This window comes from Panulirus ornatus, chromosome 2 (genome assembly GCF_036320965.1).
Source record: "Panulirus ornatus isolate Po-2019 chromosome 2, ASM3632096v1, whole genome shotgun sequence".
NCBI lineage: Eukaryota > Metazoa > Arthropoda > Malacostraca > Decapoda > Palinuridae > Panulirus > Panulirus ornatus.
Genome location: NC_092225.1, coordinates 54,083,006 through 54,101,810, shown reverse-complemented (window position 1 = coordinate 54,101,810; position 18,805 = coordinate 54,083,006). Strand labels below are relative to the sequence as shown.

Here is an 18,805-nt window from a genome sequence, read left to right as displayed (position 1 = left end):
AGGGAATACGTGGGAAGTATTCTTTCTCCCCTATCCCCAGGGATAACTACCTATATATCTGCAGTATTTCATAGAAGTTATTAGGGGGATGGGTTTAGAAGGCTAGAAATCCTTTCCATCTTTATTATCACTTTCTAAAACTGGGTAGAAAAGGAGCTAAGCAAGGAATTTTCCTTGAAGGCTCAGTTGCTTATTCCTAATGCTAACTCACAAAGGTGGGAAAGAAAGCAGGTACAGTCGAAGAACAGAAGAATGATGTTGGTTATCTTCAGCTCCATTCCCTGTCATATTTAGGGATTGTGTTCATGCAGCCTCCCTGTCTGAGGCTTTATACACATTTTGTGGAAATTAATTTTGGAGAACTGGGTTTCCAGCAGAGGGCAGGGATGCCCATTTTCCAGGGGCAGATATTCTTCTGTAAAGAAAATGTCACATGTAGATGAGTGCTGGTTCTCGCATGTAGCTCTTCAAGAGATGTAGGGATAGAGCAACCAGGAGACATAATGTGAAATTAAGCCAGAAAATGATTATTAGAATGATAGAAAGAAGTGTTTTTATAGTGTAGGAGTAGTGGGTAATTGGCATGAATGGCCTGGTTAAAACCAACAGTATTCAGATTTGATAAGTTATATGATGATAGAGACTGTACAAGAGATGGTGCCCAAGAGTGTAAAATCCTTCCACTTACATCATCTGTAGGTAATTACAAACACAAACATACAGTAGACATAGATAGAAAAGCATGGAATACTTTTTCAGCAATAACAACAATATTCTTCATTACCATAAGCTTCTAATAAGTACACTGGAGAGGGGACATTCACCTGGGACCTCAGTGTTTTTCATTTGTCAAATAGGGAGCATGGTGGTTTTGAATTGGGTGAGAATTGTTTTGAGAGTTAAGTCAGACAAATTTTATTTTTTGGGGGGATGAGGGGGGGCAAAGATCCTGGGGGCTTTGGGGAATGTATGGAAAGAGAGATCACTGTCTAAAAGGCACAGCTGGTATGTTTGAATGTATAGAGTGCTGAAATGGTTTGGACATATGGAGAGAATGAGTGAGGAAAGGTTGACAAAGAGGATATATGTGTCAGAAGTGGAGGGAACAAATTGGAGATAGAAGGATGGTGTGAAAAAGATTATGAACGATTGGGACCTGAGCATACAGAAAGGTGAAGGGTACTCGAGGGATAGAGTGAATTGGAATGTTTTGGTATACTGGGGTTGATGTGCTGTCAGTGGACTGAACCAAGGTATGTGAAGCATCTGGGATAAACCATGGAAAGGTCTGTAGGGCCTAGTTGTGGATAGGGAACTGTGGTTACAGTACTTTACACATGACAGCTAAAGAATGGAAGTGGATGTGTCCCTTCTTCATCTGTTCCAGGCAGTTTCTCACTAACATGGGGAATGGCGATCAAGTATGAAATTTTTTTTTAGCAGTTCCCTTTAGCAGGTTCTTAGGGAATTCATACACTAAAAATTAATTACATAGAGTACAGTATTAAGAAAAATACTCTAGAAATTAATTACATAGAGTGCAGTACTAAGAAAAAAAATACTCAAAAAATTGATTACGTAGAGTACAATATTAAGAAAAATACTGTAACAGAAATATGGATGGTGCACTCATGTACAGTTTAGAACATATCCAGTTCAGGAAAGTGAGAGAATGTTATGGTTCAAAATGTACATCTTTTACTCTCGATGATGCAGTAGTTTGTATTTTTTTATTTTTTTTTATACAGACTGTTTTCTTCTGTGTGTTTTTACCTAATGCATGAACTAATGGTTAGCAGCATATTCAGAAAAAGTATAGGAGAAAATCTTAACTAGAACCTGAAGTCACAGTTGCTTGTGTTCAAGACTGTCACTCAGTTAATGATATGGTAAATTTTTTTTATATAAATATTTTTCTACAATGGGTATATATGGGTATATATGTATGTGTCTGTGTTTGTATATATATGTGTACATTGAGATGTATAGGTATGTATATTTGCATGTGTGGACATGTATGTATATACATGTGTATGGGGGTGGGTTGGGCCATTTCTTTCGTCTGTTTCCTTGCGCTACCTCGCAAACGCGGGAGACAGCGACAAAGCAAAATAAATAAATATTCTGAAAATAATAGAAATATGGATAGCACAGTAGAATGATTGCAATTTAGGAAGGCAAGGTAATTGTGTCATCATATTTCAGTTCAAATCATTCATAGTCTTTTTGTAAAGTCATGGGAGAAGGGATAGAATTCTACTTCAGTTTCCAGTGTGTCATAGAAGGTGACTATTTTTCTTTCTTTTCTCAAAAGATGGATTAGGAGAAGGAACCAAGCAGGGAGTGCTTATCCTCATAGAAGACTCAAGCTTAAGTGTTTGAATGTGTGTGTGTATGTAATCGGAATAGCAAGAAAAGAGAAATAGGTAGTATGTATGTGGAAAGCAACCTGGATATTCTGGCTCTGAGTGAAAGAAAGCTTAAGATAAAGTGAAAGACTGGTTTGGAAATGTCTTAGAAACTCCATACTGAAAGTAACATAGCCCGGTACATCTTTAATGTTGTATCTTTCATCTCTGCTTGTGGGAGCCCAGTGGTAATAGATTAAAGAAAATGTCCAAAGAAAAAGTTGGGTGTCTGCCTTATAAACTGAATTGCCTGCCATAATCATTGCTCTTGAGCTGGTAGAAAGCAGAGCCACAGTCTAAATATCTCATATTCTTTATTGTCAATACTTTCCCTTAACATCCTGAGATCAGAATGTGACATATTGGTTCCTGAAACCAGAGACAAATATTCAAACATTATTAAAGATATTCTCTCATGTAGGCCTCTGTGAACAAGACAAAGTAGATGCTTCAGCCAAACTTGCGCTTGGTAAAGAAGCTGCTGTAAACAGTATTGGAATGTCAATCAGAAGCCTCATAACTGTAATTAGAAAGGAACTGACAACTTTTGAAGTGAATAAAGCAGTTCATATAAGCACTAGTACATGCCTGTTCCCATCTAGAACTCCCTCAAGGGGGTGGCCACAGCAATATTCTCCATAACTAGTGAACTCCCATACTGCTTCTTGACCGTTAGTGCCTTACCCTTAAGAGGCCACTGACAGAGGGCCAGTCTAGTGCAGTGTTTGTATAAGCTTCTACTTAATGTTCGTACTGACTACTTTACTTAATGTTTTTACCTACTGATTCTACTGAATGTTTCTACCTACTACTTTTGTCTATTGCTCCTACCATTTTGCCAAAATGTGACAGGGAGAGATATTCTGTATGTTTGTGTACAATGCATGTCTAGTCCTCAAGTAGGTGAGCCAGAAAGAAGAGACAGCTACCTGGGCCAGAGGAGTGCAACTTGACAACCAGTGAAGTGCTGGCTCACTTTGCAGCTATCACTAACACCCCTGATACCCAGGCGGGTAGTACTGGTAAAATACCTCCCTGGTCTTTGGCTGCCTACCATCCATCTTTTTACCTACATTTTGCATCACAGTGAAATGTGTAGAGAAAAATTTGGTTGTTGATGGATCAGCCTTCCAACTTTTCTTCATCAGCAGTGGTGTCCCTCAAGGTTCTGTCCTGTCTCCTACACTTTTTCTTCTTTTTTTGACGATTTCGTTTCCTCTTCAAATAATAAAATGCACTCATATGCTGACAACTCAACACTGTATTCATGCACATCCTTCAATTCTGCTCCTTCTGTTCTCACTCGATCTGCATCATTTTTTGACACAGCTTTTGCAGTAAACTCAAACTTGGACAGGATTTCTCAGTGGGGTAGGTGAAATCTAGTTAAGTTCCTTCAAGACCCAGTTTCTACCCATCTCTCTATCAAAAACTCATAGCTCTCATCTCTCCTTTGACAGTTCTGTAATTCCAACTCTTGACTCAGTGAACATACTTGGTATTACTTTAATGTCCACTCTTTCTTTGCACCCTCACATTATGGGAATATCTAAGTATGACTATAAGAAACTGGGTATCCTGTTTAGATGTTGAAGCTTCTTTTCTTTTGAACAGTTGCTCCTTTTATACAAAGGATTGATTCTTTCTTGCATGGAGCACTGCTGTCACACCTGAGGTGGTTCTAGCTCTTCATCCTTACTTGACAGTTGAGTTGAAAGCAGTCTGATTTATAAACTGTTCTAGGCTAACTTCCAAATTTGACCCTCTTTCCCTGTGCCACAATCTTGGCTCAGTTCTTCTCTTCTATATGTACTACTTTGGTTTTTACTTCTAAGAGCTGGCTGCTTCTGTGCCCCTATCACTAGCTAGACCATGTAATGCTCATCAAGCTGCTGTGTCTCATGATTACTGTGTGGCCATCAGCAACTCAAAGTTGGGTTGTTTGGATAATTGCTTCTTTCCTTGCATGTCGAAGCTTTAGAAGTCTCTGCCTTCCTATGTCTTTCCCAATAACTGTGACTTGGCAAATTTTAAGAGACAGGTTTTCACTTCTTCCATAATTCTTAAATACTTTCCCTTGCCTTTTCTCTTTCCTATCCATAATTCTCTTAATATTTCAGTTAAGGCCCAACCATGATGTGCACTCTTGTCTGTGACTGTAGCCTTCATCATGAAAAAGTGAGCTTGTATGAATATATACCAGGAGAGATTTAGTATAGAATGGCAAAAGGTGAGATTACATAAAACAGGGGGAGTGAGTGAGGTACGGGAGGCTTTTAAGGAAGCAGCACTGGCATGTATGAGAGATGCAAGTGATATGTGTAAGGTAAGCAGTTTTAAAGGGTAATGAGTGGTGGAATGAGGAAGTTGAGTTGCATGTGAAAGAGAAAAGGGAAGTATGTGGGCAGTAATTACTGACATGGAGGGCAAATGATTGGGAGATGTAGATGAGGAAGTGGCAGGAGGTCAAAATGCAGGTCCAAGTGTTGAAAAAGAGGGTAACATAAAATTCAGGTGAGTGAGTGCAGATACCCCCAAATTTACTGAAGACTCAACTCATGGAAATCTGACTGTCTCCCGCATTTGCGAGGTAGCGCAAGGAAACAGACGAAAGAATTGCCCAACCCACCCACATAAACATGTATATACTTACTCATCCACACACGCACATATACATACCTATACATTTCAATGTATACATTTATATACATTCACAGACACATACATATATACACGTACATAATTCATACTTTCTGCCTTTATTCATTCCTGTCGCCACCCCGCCACACATGAAATGACACCCACCTCCCCCGGCACGCATGCAAAGTAGCACTAGGAAAAGACAACTAAGGCCACATTTGTTCACACTCAGTCTCTAACTGCCATGTATAATGCACTGAAACTGCAGCAACCTTCCCGCATCCAGGCCCCACAAAATTTTTCATGGTTTACCCCAGACGCTTCGCATGCCCTGGTTCAATCCATTGACAGCACGTCGACCCTGGTATACCACATCCTTCCAATTCTCTCTATTCCTTGCACACCCTTCACCCTCCTGCATGTTCAGGCCCTGATTGCTCAAAATCTTTTTCACTCCATCCTTCCACCTCCAATTTGGTCTCCCACTTCTCCTCGTTCCCTCCACCTCTGACACATATATCCTCTTTGTCGATCTTTCCTCACTCATTCTCTCCATGTGACCAAACCATTTCAATACACCTTCTTCTGCTCTCTCAACCACACTCTTTATTACCACACATCTCTCTTACCCTTTCATTACTTACTCGATCAAACCACCTCACACCACACGTTGTCCCCAAACATCTCATTTCCAACACATCCACCCCCTCCGCACATCCCCATCTATAGCCCATGCCTCGCAACATATAACATTGTTGGAACCACCATTCCTTCAAACATACCCATTTTTGCTCTCCGAGATAACGTTCTCGCATTCCAGACATTCTTCATCGCTTCCAGAAACTTCACCCCCTCACTTCCATGATTATATCCTCTGCTAAATCCACTCCCAGATATCTAAAACACTTCACTTCTTCCAGTCTTTCTCCATTCAAGCCCACCTCCCAATTGACTTTTCCCTCAACCCTACTGAACCTAATGACCTTGCTCCTATTCACATTTACTCTCAGCTTTCCTCTTTCACGCACTTCACCAAACTCAGTCACCAGCTTCTGCAGTTTCTTACCCAAATCAACCACCAGAGCTGTATCATCAGCGAACAACAACTGACTCACTTCCCAGGCCTTCTCATCCACAATAGACTGCATACTTGCGCCACTCTCCAAAACTCTTGCAATCACCTCCCAAACAACCCTATCCATAAACAAAGTAAACAACCATGGAGACATCACGCACCCCTCTCACAAACCGACATTCACTAGGAACCAATCACTTTCCTCTCTTCCCATTCCTACACATGCCTTACATCCTTTGTAAAAACTTTTCACTGCCCCTAGCAATTTACCTCCCACACCATATATTCTTAATACCTTCCACAAAGCATCTCTATCACCTTTATCATATGCCTTCTCCAGATCCATAAATGCTACATGAAAATCCATTTGTTTCTCTAAGTATTTCCCACATACATTCTTCAAAGCAAACACTTTATCCACACTTCCTCTACCACTAATAAAACCACACTGCTCTTCCCTAATCTGATGCTCTGTACATGCCTTTACCCTCTGAATCAATAACCTCTCATATAATTTCCCAGGAATACTCAACAAACTTATACCTCTGTGATTTGAACACTCACCTTTATCCTCTTTGCCTTTGTACAATGGCACTATGCATGCATTAAGCCAATCCTCAGGTACTTCACCATGAATCATACGTACATTGAATATCATCACCAACCAGTCAACAGCACCAACAGCACAGTCACCCTCTTTTTTAACAAATTCCACTGAAGTACCATCCAAATCTGCCATCTTGCCGGCTTTCATCTTCCGCAAAGCTTTCACTACCTCTTCTCTGTTTACCAAACCATTCTCCCTGATACCAAACCACTCTCCCTGATACCAAACCATTCTCCCTGACCTTCTCACTTCGGACACCACCTCGAACAAAAATCCCTATATCTGCCACTCTTATCATCAAACACATTCAACGAACCTTTGAAATACTCACTCCATCTCCTTCTCACTTCACCACTACTTGTTATAACCTCCCCATTAGCCCCCTACCCCAGTGTTCCCATTTGTTCTCTTGTCTTACACACTTTATTTACCTCCCTCCAAAACCCTTTATTCTCCCTAAAATATAACGATACTCTCTCATCCCAACTCTTTGCCCTCATTTTCACCTCTTGCACCTTTCTCTTGACCTCCTTCCACAATATCCCTGCAAAAATTGTCCAAATGCCTCTCTCTTCTCTTACACTAACAATGTTACTTCTTCAACCCACCGCTCACTACCATTTCTAATCTATCCACCTCCCACCTTTCTCATGCCACAGGCATCTTTTGCGCAAACCATCACTGCTTCCCTAAATACATCTCGTTCCTCCCCCACTTCCCTTACGTGATTTACTCTCACCTTTTCCATTCTACACTAAAAATGATATGTTAATGTGCTGAGAGGTGCAACTGGAGGGATGTCTGATCATTATCTTGTGGAGGCAAAAGTGAAGATTTGTAGAGTTTTTCAGAAAAGAAGAGAGAATGTTGGGGTGAAAGGAGGGCAAGGAATAGAGTGAATTGGAGCGATGTGGTATACAGGGGTTGACGTGCTGTCAGTGGATTGAATCAAGGCATGTGAAGCGTCCGGGGTAAACCATGGAAAGCTGTGTAGGTATGTATATTTGCGTGTGTGGACGTGTGTATGTACATGTGTATGGGGGGGGTTGGGCCATTTCTTTCGTCTGTTTCCTTGCGCTACCTCGCAAACGCGGGAGACAGCGACAAAGTATAAAAAAAAGAAAAAAAAAAAAGTTTGTTGAGTATTCCTGGTAAATTATATGGGAGGGATTTGATTGAGAGGGTGAAGGCATGTACAGAGCATCAGATTGGGGAAGAGCAGTGTGGTTTCAGAAGTGGTAGAGGATGTGTGGGTCAGGTGTTTGCTTTGAAAAATGTATGTGAGAAATACTTAGAAAAGCAAATGGATTTGTATGTAGCATTTATAGATCTGGAGAAGGCATATGATAGAGTTGATAGAGATACTCTGTGGAAGGTATTAAGAGTATATGGTGTGGGAGGCAAGTTGTTAGAAGCAGTGAAAAGTTTTTTCGAGGATGTAAGGCATGTGTACGTGTAGGAAGAGAGGAAAGTGATTGGTTCTTAGTGAATGTAGGTTTGCGGCAGGGGTGTGTGATGTCTCCATGGTTGTTTAATTTGTTTATGGATGGGGTTGTTAGGGAGGTGAATGCAAGAGTTTTGGAAAAAGGGGCAAGTATGCAGTCTGTTGTGGATGAGAGAGCTTGGGAAGTGAGTCAGTTGTTGTTCGCTGATGCTCACCTCAGCCACCAGCGCTGTATCTTCAACGAACAAGAACTGACTCACTTCCCAAGCTCTCTCATCCACAACAGACTGCATACTTGCCCCTTTTTCCAAAACTCTTGCATTCACCTCCCTAACAACCCCATCCATAAACAAATTAAACAACCGTGGAGACATCTCACACACCCCTGCCGCAAACCTACATTCACTGAGAACCAATCACTTTCCTCTCTTCCTACACGTACACATGCCTTACATCCTCGATAAAAACTTTTCACTGCTTCTAACAACTTGCCTCCCACACCATATATTCTTAATACCTTCCACAGAGCATCTCTGTCATATGCCTTCTCCAGATCCATAAATGCTACATACAAATCCATTTGCTTTTCTAAGTATTTCTTACATAATTTCTTCAAAGCAAACACCTGATCCACACATCCTCTACCACTTCTGAAACCACACTGCTCTTCCCCAATTTGATGCTCTGTACATGCCTTCACCCTCTCAATCAATACCCTCCCATATAATTTACAAGGAATACTCAACAAACTTATACCTCTGTAATTTGAGCACTCACTCTTATCCCCTTTGCCTTTGTACAATGGCACTATGCAAGCATTCCGCCAATCCTCAGGCACCTCACCATGAATCATACATGCATTAAATAACCTTACCAACCAGGTAACAATACAGTCACCCCCTTTATTAATAATAATAAATTCCACTGCAATACCATCCAAACCTTCTGCCTTGCCGGCTTTCATCTTCCGCAAAGCTTTCACTACCTCTTCTCTGTTTACCAAATCATTTTCCCAAACCCTTTCACTTTGCACACCACCTCGACCAAAACACCCTATATCTGCCACTCTATCATCAAACACATTCAACAAACCTTCTCACATCACCACTACTTGTTATCACCTTCCCATTAGCCCCCTTCACTGAAGTTTCCATTTGCTCCCTTGTCTTACGCACTCTATTTACCTCCTTCCAAAACATATTTTTATTCTCCCTAAAATTTAATGATACTCTCTCACCCTTTTTTTTCACCTCTTCCACCTTTCTCTTGACCTCCTGCCTCTTTCTTTTATACATCTCCCACTCATTTTCATTTTTCCCCTGCAAAAATCGTCCAAATGCCTCTCACTTCTCTTTCACTAATGATCTTACTTCTTCATCCCACCACTCACTACCCTTTCTAATCAGCCCACCTCCCACGCTTCTCATGCCACAAGCATCTTTTGCGCAAGCCATTACTGCTTCCCTGAATACATCCCATTCCTCCCCCACTCCCCTTACCTCCTTTGTTCTCACCTTTTTCCATTCTGAACTCAGTCTCTCCTGGTACTTCCTCACACAAGTCTCCTTCCCAAGCTCACTAACTCTCATCACTCTCTTCACCCCAACATTCTCTCTTCTTTTCTGAAAACCCCTAGAAATCTTCACCTTCGCCTCCACAAGGTAATGATCAGACATCCCTTCAGTTGCACCTCTCAGCACATTAACATCCAAAAGTCTCTCTTTCGCGTGCCTATCAATTAACACGTTATCCAATAATGCTCTCTGGCCATCTCTTGTTTTTATATGGGTATGAAATGGATTTTAAGATACATTTGTCTATAAAGACCTTGTCCACCTCCCCATGCATTTTCAAAAGCGATGTCACACTTATATTTTAGTACTTTCTTGTATCTCCTTTAAACTTGAGTACCATCGACAGACATCTCTGGCATGGATTTAGCAAGGTTTCTGAAGTATTTTAGGTCCATATTTGGGTCCATAAGGTCTTGAGCTCCTGAATAAGGCGAGGCACTCAGTGTGCTTAGAAATCTCAGATGTACCCACATTTTTCCTGCTTCAGGTGAGAATCTAGGCTTTTCTTCCTTAGAAAGGTAAGCCCAGATGGAAGAAACATAGCACCCAGATGTGAAATTCCCAAAATGAAGCAGCAGTCAGGAAGAGAAAAGAAAAAAACATTCTTCCTTTAAGATAGCCTGTAGCACACTGGGGCAGATTGCTGGTACTTAAACCATTAGTAGCTTAAGTCTCAGGGACCAGATGTATGATGATTTCACTCTGAGAGCAGTGTATGTTTGCACCCACAATAACCCTCATCTTTGTATCACCTTTGAATGTATAAGGGTGGCAGGCAATATTTTATGCTGACATTATTTTGTGCTATTTACTTGATCAAGCTAATTTTGATAAATTAGTGTTTGTCTGAGAATTTAGGGAAATCTTTGTTAGAGGTCGACACAGCATATTCTTCATTGTGTTTTATCTTTGGATTTTATATTTTACGTGTATTTTTGATAGGAAATGAGAGTCCATCCCTGCCACAATGGGAGTGAATGTAGCCATCTGTGCCTTGAGAGAGAGAAGCAACAACGTTGTGCCTGTCCAGAAGGAAAAACTCTGGCAGACGACATGAAGACATGTATTAATCCCCCTAGCTGTCAACCTCAAGAATTTCGTTGCCACTCAGGATCAGTCGATTGCATTCCACTCAAATGGAGGTGAGTATTTCTTGTGTTTGTTTTCCATTGTGATTATTATTTTTGTGAAATTCTTATTTTTCTTTCCTTTTTTCATAAGTACTACCACTTGTAACTTTTATTTCATTTTTTCCCATTGTTTTAGATTCACTTTTTGCCTCTATGCATTACTGTTTTCAGGCAGATTTAGCTTCTTCCAAGCTTTTGTTTACCCCTCCAAATTTCTCAGACTGTCACTTCAGTGTGTGTTACATCTTGTTTAGCACCTGTGCATTCAGTGTCACATTTTTTCTTGGCTACTACTGTTGATGCATTTTTCACTCTCTAGCACAGGCGATGTTACATATAGGTCAAAAGTATTACGATAACCTTTTTTTAGGTTTATAAGTACTTTTTATGATTTGAAGTGTATGGCAAACTTATCTGCATTTTATCCAGCCATGCTACATGTCTCAAGTTCAACAGGTATGCACCTCACGGCAATAATAGATATTATTACTGTTTATCAGCAAACTCTCTTTGTGATGGAGATTTTGGTATGAGATTTACTGTTTTGTGGATGTAATAGTATAGAGCAATTATTTATGAACAAGTGCAAATAGAAAAAACATAAGACTACAAAGCATCACAGTTTGATGATTATCATAAACATTTATGCATTAGCGGTAGCACACATCTCGATAAACTTGCTTCGGATTGTTGATGTTGATGTAAGATTCACTAATTGGTGTATGTTAAGAGTAGTCTTTTATGAATAAGTGCATTTAACCAAAGAAGAAATATGAGATTTGTTACAGGTAGAGGAATTTCCAACCAGAAATTTACTTTACTAGATAATCTAATTAAGGAAAGATTTGAGCTTTTGAAATTCCTTCCATGTTTACCGATTGCTTTAGTCAGTGATGCTTGACCCATGTCGTACCCAGTCAAGCATCATTCTTCAAGTGTTGGTTCCTGCCCATATACATTGTACATTTCACATAATATTGATTTTATTTGCCTTCGCATTGACCTCAAGCAAATAGTACTGATGTAACAGTTACTAAAAGAAATGCAGAGCACTAATTATAAAAAGGAAAGGTGGAAATTCTGTGAAACTGGACCAAGGATAGTCAGTGAGCAAAGTGTGTGACCATTATGGCATAGGAACCATGCCAGTGTGTGATTTGAAAAAGCATCACGAGAAAATATTGAAATTTTATGCTGATATTAAGTTGGAGTAATGCTTGATGTATCATGAAATCTTTTCTATTAGTTCTTACATGGGTATGTTTGAAGGAATAGTGGTTCCAACAATGTTGTATGGTTGCGAGGCGTGGGCTATGGATAGAGTTGTGCGCAGGAGGATGGATGTGCTGGAAATGAGATGTTTGAGGACAATGTGTGGTGTGAGGTGGTTTGATCGAGTAAGTAACGTAAGGGTAAGAGAGATGTGTGGAAATAAAAAGAGCGTGGTTGAGAGAGCAGAAGAGGGTGTTTTGAAATGGTTTGGGCACATGGAGAGAATGAGTGAGGAAAGATTGACCAAGAGGATATATGTGTTGGAGGTGGAGGGAACGAGGAGAAGAGGGAGACCAAATTGGAGGTGGAAAGATGGAGTGAAAAAGATTTTGTGTGATCGGGGCCTGAACATGCAGGAGGGTGAAAGGAGGGCAAGGAATAGAGTGAATTGGAGCGATGTGGTATACCGGGGTTGACGTGCTGTCAGTGGATTGAATCGGGGCATGTGAAACGTCTGGGGTAAACCATGGAAAGCTGTGTAGGTATGTATATTTGCGTGTGTGGACGTATGTATATACATGTGTATGGGGGTGGGTTGGGCCATTTCTTTCGTCTGTTTCCTTGCGCTACCTCGCAAATGCGGGAGACAGCGGGAAAAAAAAAAAAAAAAGATTAGGAATTGATTGCTCTGTGTATTTACTTATGTAAAAAATTTCATCCTTTCTCATTTCATATTTGTTCACATCCTTTCTGTAGCTGTTATGTGGAATGCACTGAAACAGCAGCCCATTATCCACAGCCAGGCCTCCCAGACCTTTCCATAGTTTCCTCCAGCTGCATCATATCCCCAGGTTCTTTCCATTGACAGCATATTTCTCCAATTCACTCTCTCCTGTGCATGCCTTTCACTTGCCTACTTGATCAGGCCATAAGCATTCAAAACCTTTTACACTGGATCCTTCCATCTCCACTTTGGTATCCCCCATCTTCCTTTCACCTCTGGGTGATTATTAGTGGTTATGCACCTCCACTTGAGAAGAGTGACAAAGAGAGGCAGGTGGTGAGCAGCTGGGTGAATATGTTAGTAGTTTTGATTCAAGAATTTTGGTATAAGTGATGGATGATTTGAATGCAAAAGTGAGTAATGTGGCACTCAAGGGTATAACTGGAGGGTATGGTTTATTTAGTAAGGTGAATAGAGAAGATAAACGAGTTGTGGGGTTGTGTCATGAAGAAATCTGGTGGTGATTGGGAATACTTGGATTAAAAAGGGGTTTGAATATGTGTTTATATGTAATTATTTATTATACTTTGTCGCTGTCTCCCGTGTTAGTGAGGTAGTGCAAGGAAACAGACAAAAGAATGGCCCAACCCACCCACATACACATGTATATACATACATGTCCAGACATGCTCATATACATACCTATACATCTCAACATATACATATATGTGTACACACACAGACATATACATATATGTATACACACACAGACATATACATATATACACATGTACGTAATTCATACTGTCTGCCCTTATTCATTCCCGTCGTCACCCCGTCACACATGAAATGACAACCCTCCCACATGAGGTAGCCTGAGGTAGCACTAGGAAAAGACAACAAAGGCCACATTCGTTCACACTCAGTCTTTAGCTGTCATGTATGATTACCGAAACCACAGCTGCCTTTCCACATCCAGGCCCCACAAAACTTTCCATGGTTTACCCCCAGACGCTTCACATGCCCTGGTTAAATCCATTGACTGCATGTTGATCCCGGAATATCACATCGTCCCAATTCACTCTATTCCTCGCACGCCTTTCACCCTCCTGCAGGTTCAGGCCCCGATCACTCAAAACCTTTTTCACTCCATCTTTCCACCTCCAATTTGGTCTCCCATTTTTCCTCATTCCCTCCATCTCTGACACTTATATCCTCTTTGTCAAACTTTCCTCACTCATTCTTTCCATGTGACCAAACCACTTCAAAACACCCTCTTCTGCTCTCTCAACCACACTTTTTTTTTTATTACCACACATCTCTCTTACCCTTTCATTATTTACTTGATCAAACCACCTCACACCACATATTGTCCTCAAACATCTCATTTCCAGCACATCCACCTTCCTCCGCACAACTTGCCTCGCAACCATATAACATTGCTAGAACCACTATTCCTTCAAACATACCCATTTTTGCTTTCCAAGAAAACGTTCTCGACTTCCACACATTTTTCAATGCTCTCAGAATTTTTGTCCCCTCCCCCACCCTATGATTTACTTCCACTTTCATGGTTCCATCCGCTGCCAGATCCACTCCCAGATATCTAAAACACTTCACCTCCTTCAATTTTTCTCCATTCAAACTTACCTCCCAATTGACTTGTCCCTCAACCCTACTGTGCCTAAAAACCTTGCTCTTATTCACATTAACTCTTAGCTTTCTTCTTTCACACACTTTACCAACTCAGTCACCAGCTTCTGCAGTTTCTCACCTGAATCAGCCACCAGCACTGTATCATCAGCGAACAACAACGGACTCACTTCCCAAGCTCTCTCTTCCACAACAGACTTCATACTTGCCCCTCTTTCCAAAACTCTTGCATTCACCTCCCTAATAACCCCATCCATAAACAAATTAAACAACCATGGAGACATCACGCACTCCTGCCGCAAACCAACATTCACTGCAAACCAATCACTTTCCTCTCTTCCTACACGTACACATGCCTTACATCCTCGATAAAACCTTTTCACTGCTTCTAACAACTTGCCTCTCACACCATATATTCTTAATACCTTTCACAGAGCATGTCTGTCAACTCTTATCATATGCCTTCTCCAGATCCATAAATGCTACATACAAATCCATTTGCTTTTCTAAGTATTTCTCATGTACATTCTTCAAAGCAAACACCTGATCCACACATCCTCTACCACTTCTGAAACCACACTGCTCATCCCCAATCTGATGCTCTGTACATGCCTTCACCCTCTCAATCAAAACCCTCTCATGTAATTTTCCAGGAATACTCAACAAACTTATACCTTTGTAATTTGAGCACTCACTTTTATCCCCTTTGCCTTTGTACAATGGCACTATGCAAGCATTCCGCCAATCCTCAGGCACCTCACCATGAGTCATACATACATTAACTAACCTTACCAACCAGTCAGCAATACACTCACCACCTTTTTTTGATAAATTCCCCTGCAATACCATCCAAACCTGCTGCCTTGCCGGCTTTCATCTTCCGCAAAGCTTTTACTACCTCTTCTCTGTTTACCAAATCATTCTCCCTAACCTTCTCACTTTGCACACCACCTCGACCAAACACCCTATATCTGCCACTCTTATCAACAAAACTTCAAAATACTCATTCCATCTCCTTCTCACATCACCACTACTTGTTATCACCTCCCCATTAGCCCCCATCACTCCCCATCACTCCCCATTGCTCCCTTGTCTTACGCACTTTATTTACCTCCTTCCAAAACATCTTTTTATTCTCCCTAAAATTTAATGATACTCACTCACCCCAACTCTTATTTGCCCTTTTTCACCTCTTGCACCTTTCTCTTGACCTCCTGCCTCTTTCTTTTATTTGTCTCCCACTCATTTGCATTATTTCCCAGCAAAAATTGTCCAAATGTCTCCCTCTTCTCTTTCACTAGTACTCTTACTTTTTCATCCCACCACTCACTACTCTTTCTAATCTGCCCACCTCCCACGCTTCTCTTGCCACAAGCATCTTTTGTGCAAGCCATCACTACTTCCCTAAATACATCTCATTCTTCCCCCACTCCCCTTACGTCCTTTGTTCTCACCTTTTCCATTCTGTACTCAGTCTCTCCTGGTACTTCCTCACACAAGTATCCTTCCCAAGCTCACTTACTCTCACCACTCTCTTCACCCCAACATTCTCTCTTCTTTTCTGAAAACCTCTACAAATCTTCACCTTCGCCTCCACAAGATAATGATCTGACATCCCTCCAGTTGCACCTCTCAGCACATTAACATCCAAAAGTATCTCTTTCATGCACCCATCAGTTAACACTTAATCCAATGACACACTCTGGCCATCTCTCCTAATTATATACGTATACTTATGTATATCTCTCTTTTTAAACCAGGTATTCCCGATCACCAGTCCTTTTTCAGCACATAAATATACAAACTTTTCACCATTTCCATTTACAACACTGAACACCCCATGTACACCAGTTACTCCCTCAACTGCCACATTGCTCACCTTTGCATTCAAGTCACCCATCACTATAACCTGGTCTCGTGCTTCAAAACTACTAACACACTTACTCAACTGCTCCCAAAACACTTGCCTCTCATGATCTTTCTTCTTATGCCCAGGTGCATATGCACCAATAATCACCCATCTCTCCATCACTTTCAGTTTTACCCATATCAATCTACAGTTTACTTTCTTGCACTCTATCACATACTCCTGTTTCATGAGTAATGCTACTCCTTCCCTTGCTCTTGTCCTCTCACTAACCGCTGACTTTACTCCCAAGACATCTCCAAACCACTCTTCCCCTTTACCCTTGAGCTTCATTTCACTCAGAGCCAAAACATCCAGGTTCCTTTCCTCAAACATACTACCTATCTCTCCTTTTTTCTCCTCTTGGTTACATCCACTCACATTTAGACACCCCAGTCTGAGCCTTCGAGGAGGATGAGCACTCTCCGCATGACTCCTCCTTCTGTTTCCCTTTTTTAGAAAGTTAAAATACATGGAGGGGAGGGTTTCTAGCCCCCTGCTCCCGTCCCCTTTAGTCGCCTTCTGTGACACGTGAGGAATGTGTGGGAAGTATTCTTTCTTCCCTATCCCCATGAGTGTACATGTGTACATGAGTGAATAGGAAGGATGGTAGGCACACACATGGTTTTGTATGCAAAAAGGTAAAATATCTCATGACATTTGAAACCTATGTTAAGTTTTTGCTACTGCCTGGTTGGAGTGGTTACACTGTAACATAAATCATTGCTGAATATCTGAAATCATGTGCTTTTTAAAGAAATAGAGGAAAACAAAGAGTGCCAGCCTAGTTAGCAGGCAGGAGGGTTCAATGCTACCAGGGTAAAGTTTTCCTGTTCCCAGGTCTCAAAGTAAAGTGAAAGAAAAAGAAAAAGGAATTATGTGGACTAATATTACATCATTTTAGCTAAAGTTGATACTATAGTACACTGATTTTAGTGAGATGTTAATCAAAGTGAGAAAAAAATATCCTTAAGCAAAACTCTACCTCAGATGAGCCATAAACTGCAAGGAAAGGGTGCACAGGACCAAGACATTGGTATTTACAAGTATTTTTTCAATAACCATAAACTAGAAGCCATCAGGGAAACAGGTATGATGAATAGATTGTTTCGGACAACTTTATGGGTCAAAGAAATGTAAAATGTGAACACAAAGTGAAATATTAAGGAAAATTAAGGAAAAATCTGAATGAGCAACTTCCCAATTAGTCGTAGGGAGGAGTGGCTCACAGGGCCTGAATTTTTAAACAGATAAGGGAACTGAACAAGAGAGGCAAAAGAGAGATGGTTGATTTACTTGAGGTAAAATAAAGAAAGGCATATAGAGATCCAAATGGAAGACAAAAAGCAGTGGAATGTATTAAGAAAGGGGGTGATTGGTTGGTGAGGATATTCATTGCATGTATGGATCATGGTGAAGTGCCTGAGGTTTGGCAGAATGCATGCATAGTGCCATTGTACAAAGGCAAAGGGAATAAAGGTGAGTTTTCAAACTACATAGGCATAAGTTTGTTGAGTATTTCTGGAGAGGGTGAAGGCATGTACAGAGCGTCTGATTGGGGAAGAGCAGTGTGGTTTCAGAAGTGGTAGAAGATATATGGATCAGGTGTTTGTGTTGAAGAATGCATGTTAGAAATACTTGGAAAAACAGTTTGGAGAATGATTGGTTCCCAGTGAAGGTCCGTCTGTGGCAGGGGTGTGTGATGTCCCCATGGTTGTTTAGTTTGTTTATGGATGGGTTGGTAAGGGAGGTGAATGCAAGAGTTTTGAAGAGGGGCAAGTATGTAGTCTGTTGGGGATGAAAGGGCCTGGGAAGTGAGTCACTTGTTGTTTGCTGATGATACAGCTCTAGTAACTGATTCAAGTGAGAAACTGAAGTTAGTGACTAAGTTTGGAAAAGTGTGTTAAAGGAGAAAGTTGAGAGTAAATGTGAATAAGAGCATGGTTATTAGGTTCAGTCGGGTTGAGGAATGAGTTAATTGAGTTGTAAGTTTGAATGGAGAAAATTGGAGGAAGTGAAGTGTTTTAGATATCTGGAAGTGGACTTAGCAGCGTATGGAACCATGTAAGTGGAAGTGAGTCACAATTTGGGGGAAGGGGTGAAGGTTCTGGGAATGATGAAGAATTTTTGGAAGAAGAGAATGTTATTTCGGGGAGCATAAATGGGTATGTTCGAAGGAATAGTAGTTCCATCAATATTATATGGTTGCAAGGGTTGTATTGTGGAGAGTGGATGTGTTGGAAATGAAATGTTTGAGGACACTATGTGGTGTTAGGTGTTTTGATCAAGTAATTAATGAAAGTGTAAGAGAGATGTATGGAAGTAGAAAGAGTATGGCTGAGAGAGAAGAAGAGTGTGTGTTAAAATGATTTGGACATATGGAGAGAATGAGTGAGGAAAAATTGACAAAGAGGATATATGTGTCAGAGGTT

The 18,805-nt window shown here is 40.8% G+C and overlaps 1 protein-coding gene across 1 annotated transcript in view; it reads left to right on the top strand.

Moving 5' to 3' along the window:
• arr (low-density lipoprotein receptor-related protein 6) overlaps window positions 1-18,805 on the top strand; it is a 258,989-nt gene that overhangs the window by 214,391 nt on the left and 25,793 nt on the right. The window contains exon 21 of the mRNA XM_071668200.1: window positions 10,691-10,890. Within this exon, the coding sequence (XP_071524301.1) occupies window positions 10,691-10,890 (200 nt within the window). The remainder of the gene's footprint in view (window positions 1-10,690; window positions 10,891-18,805) is intronic.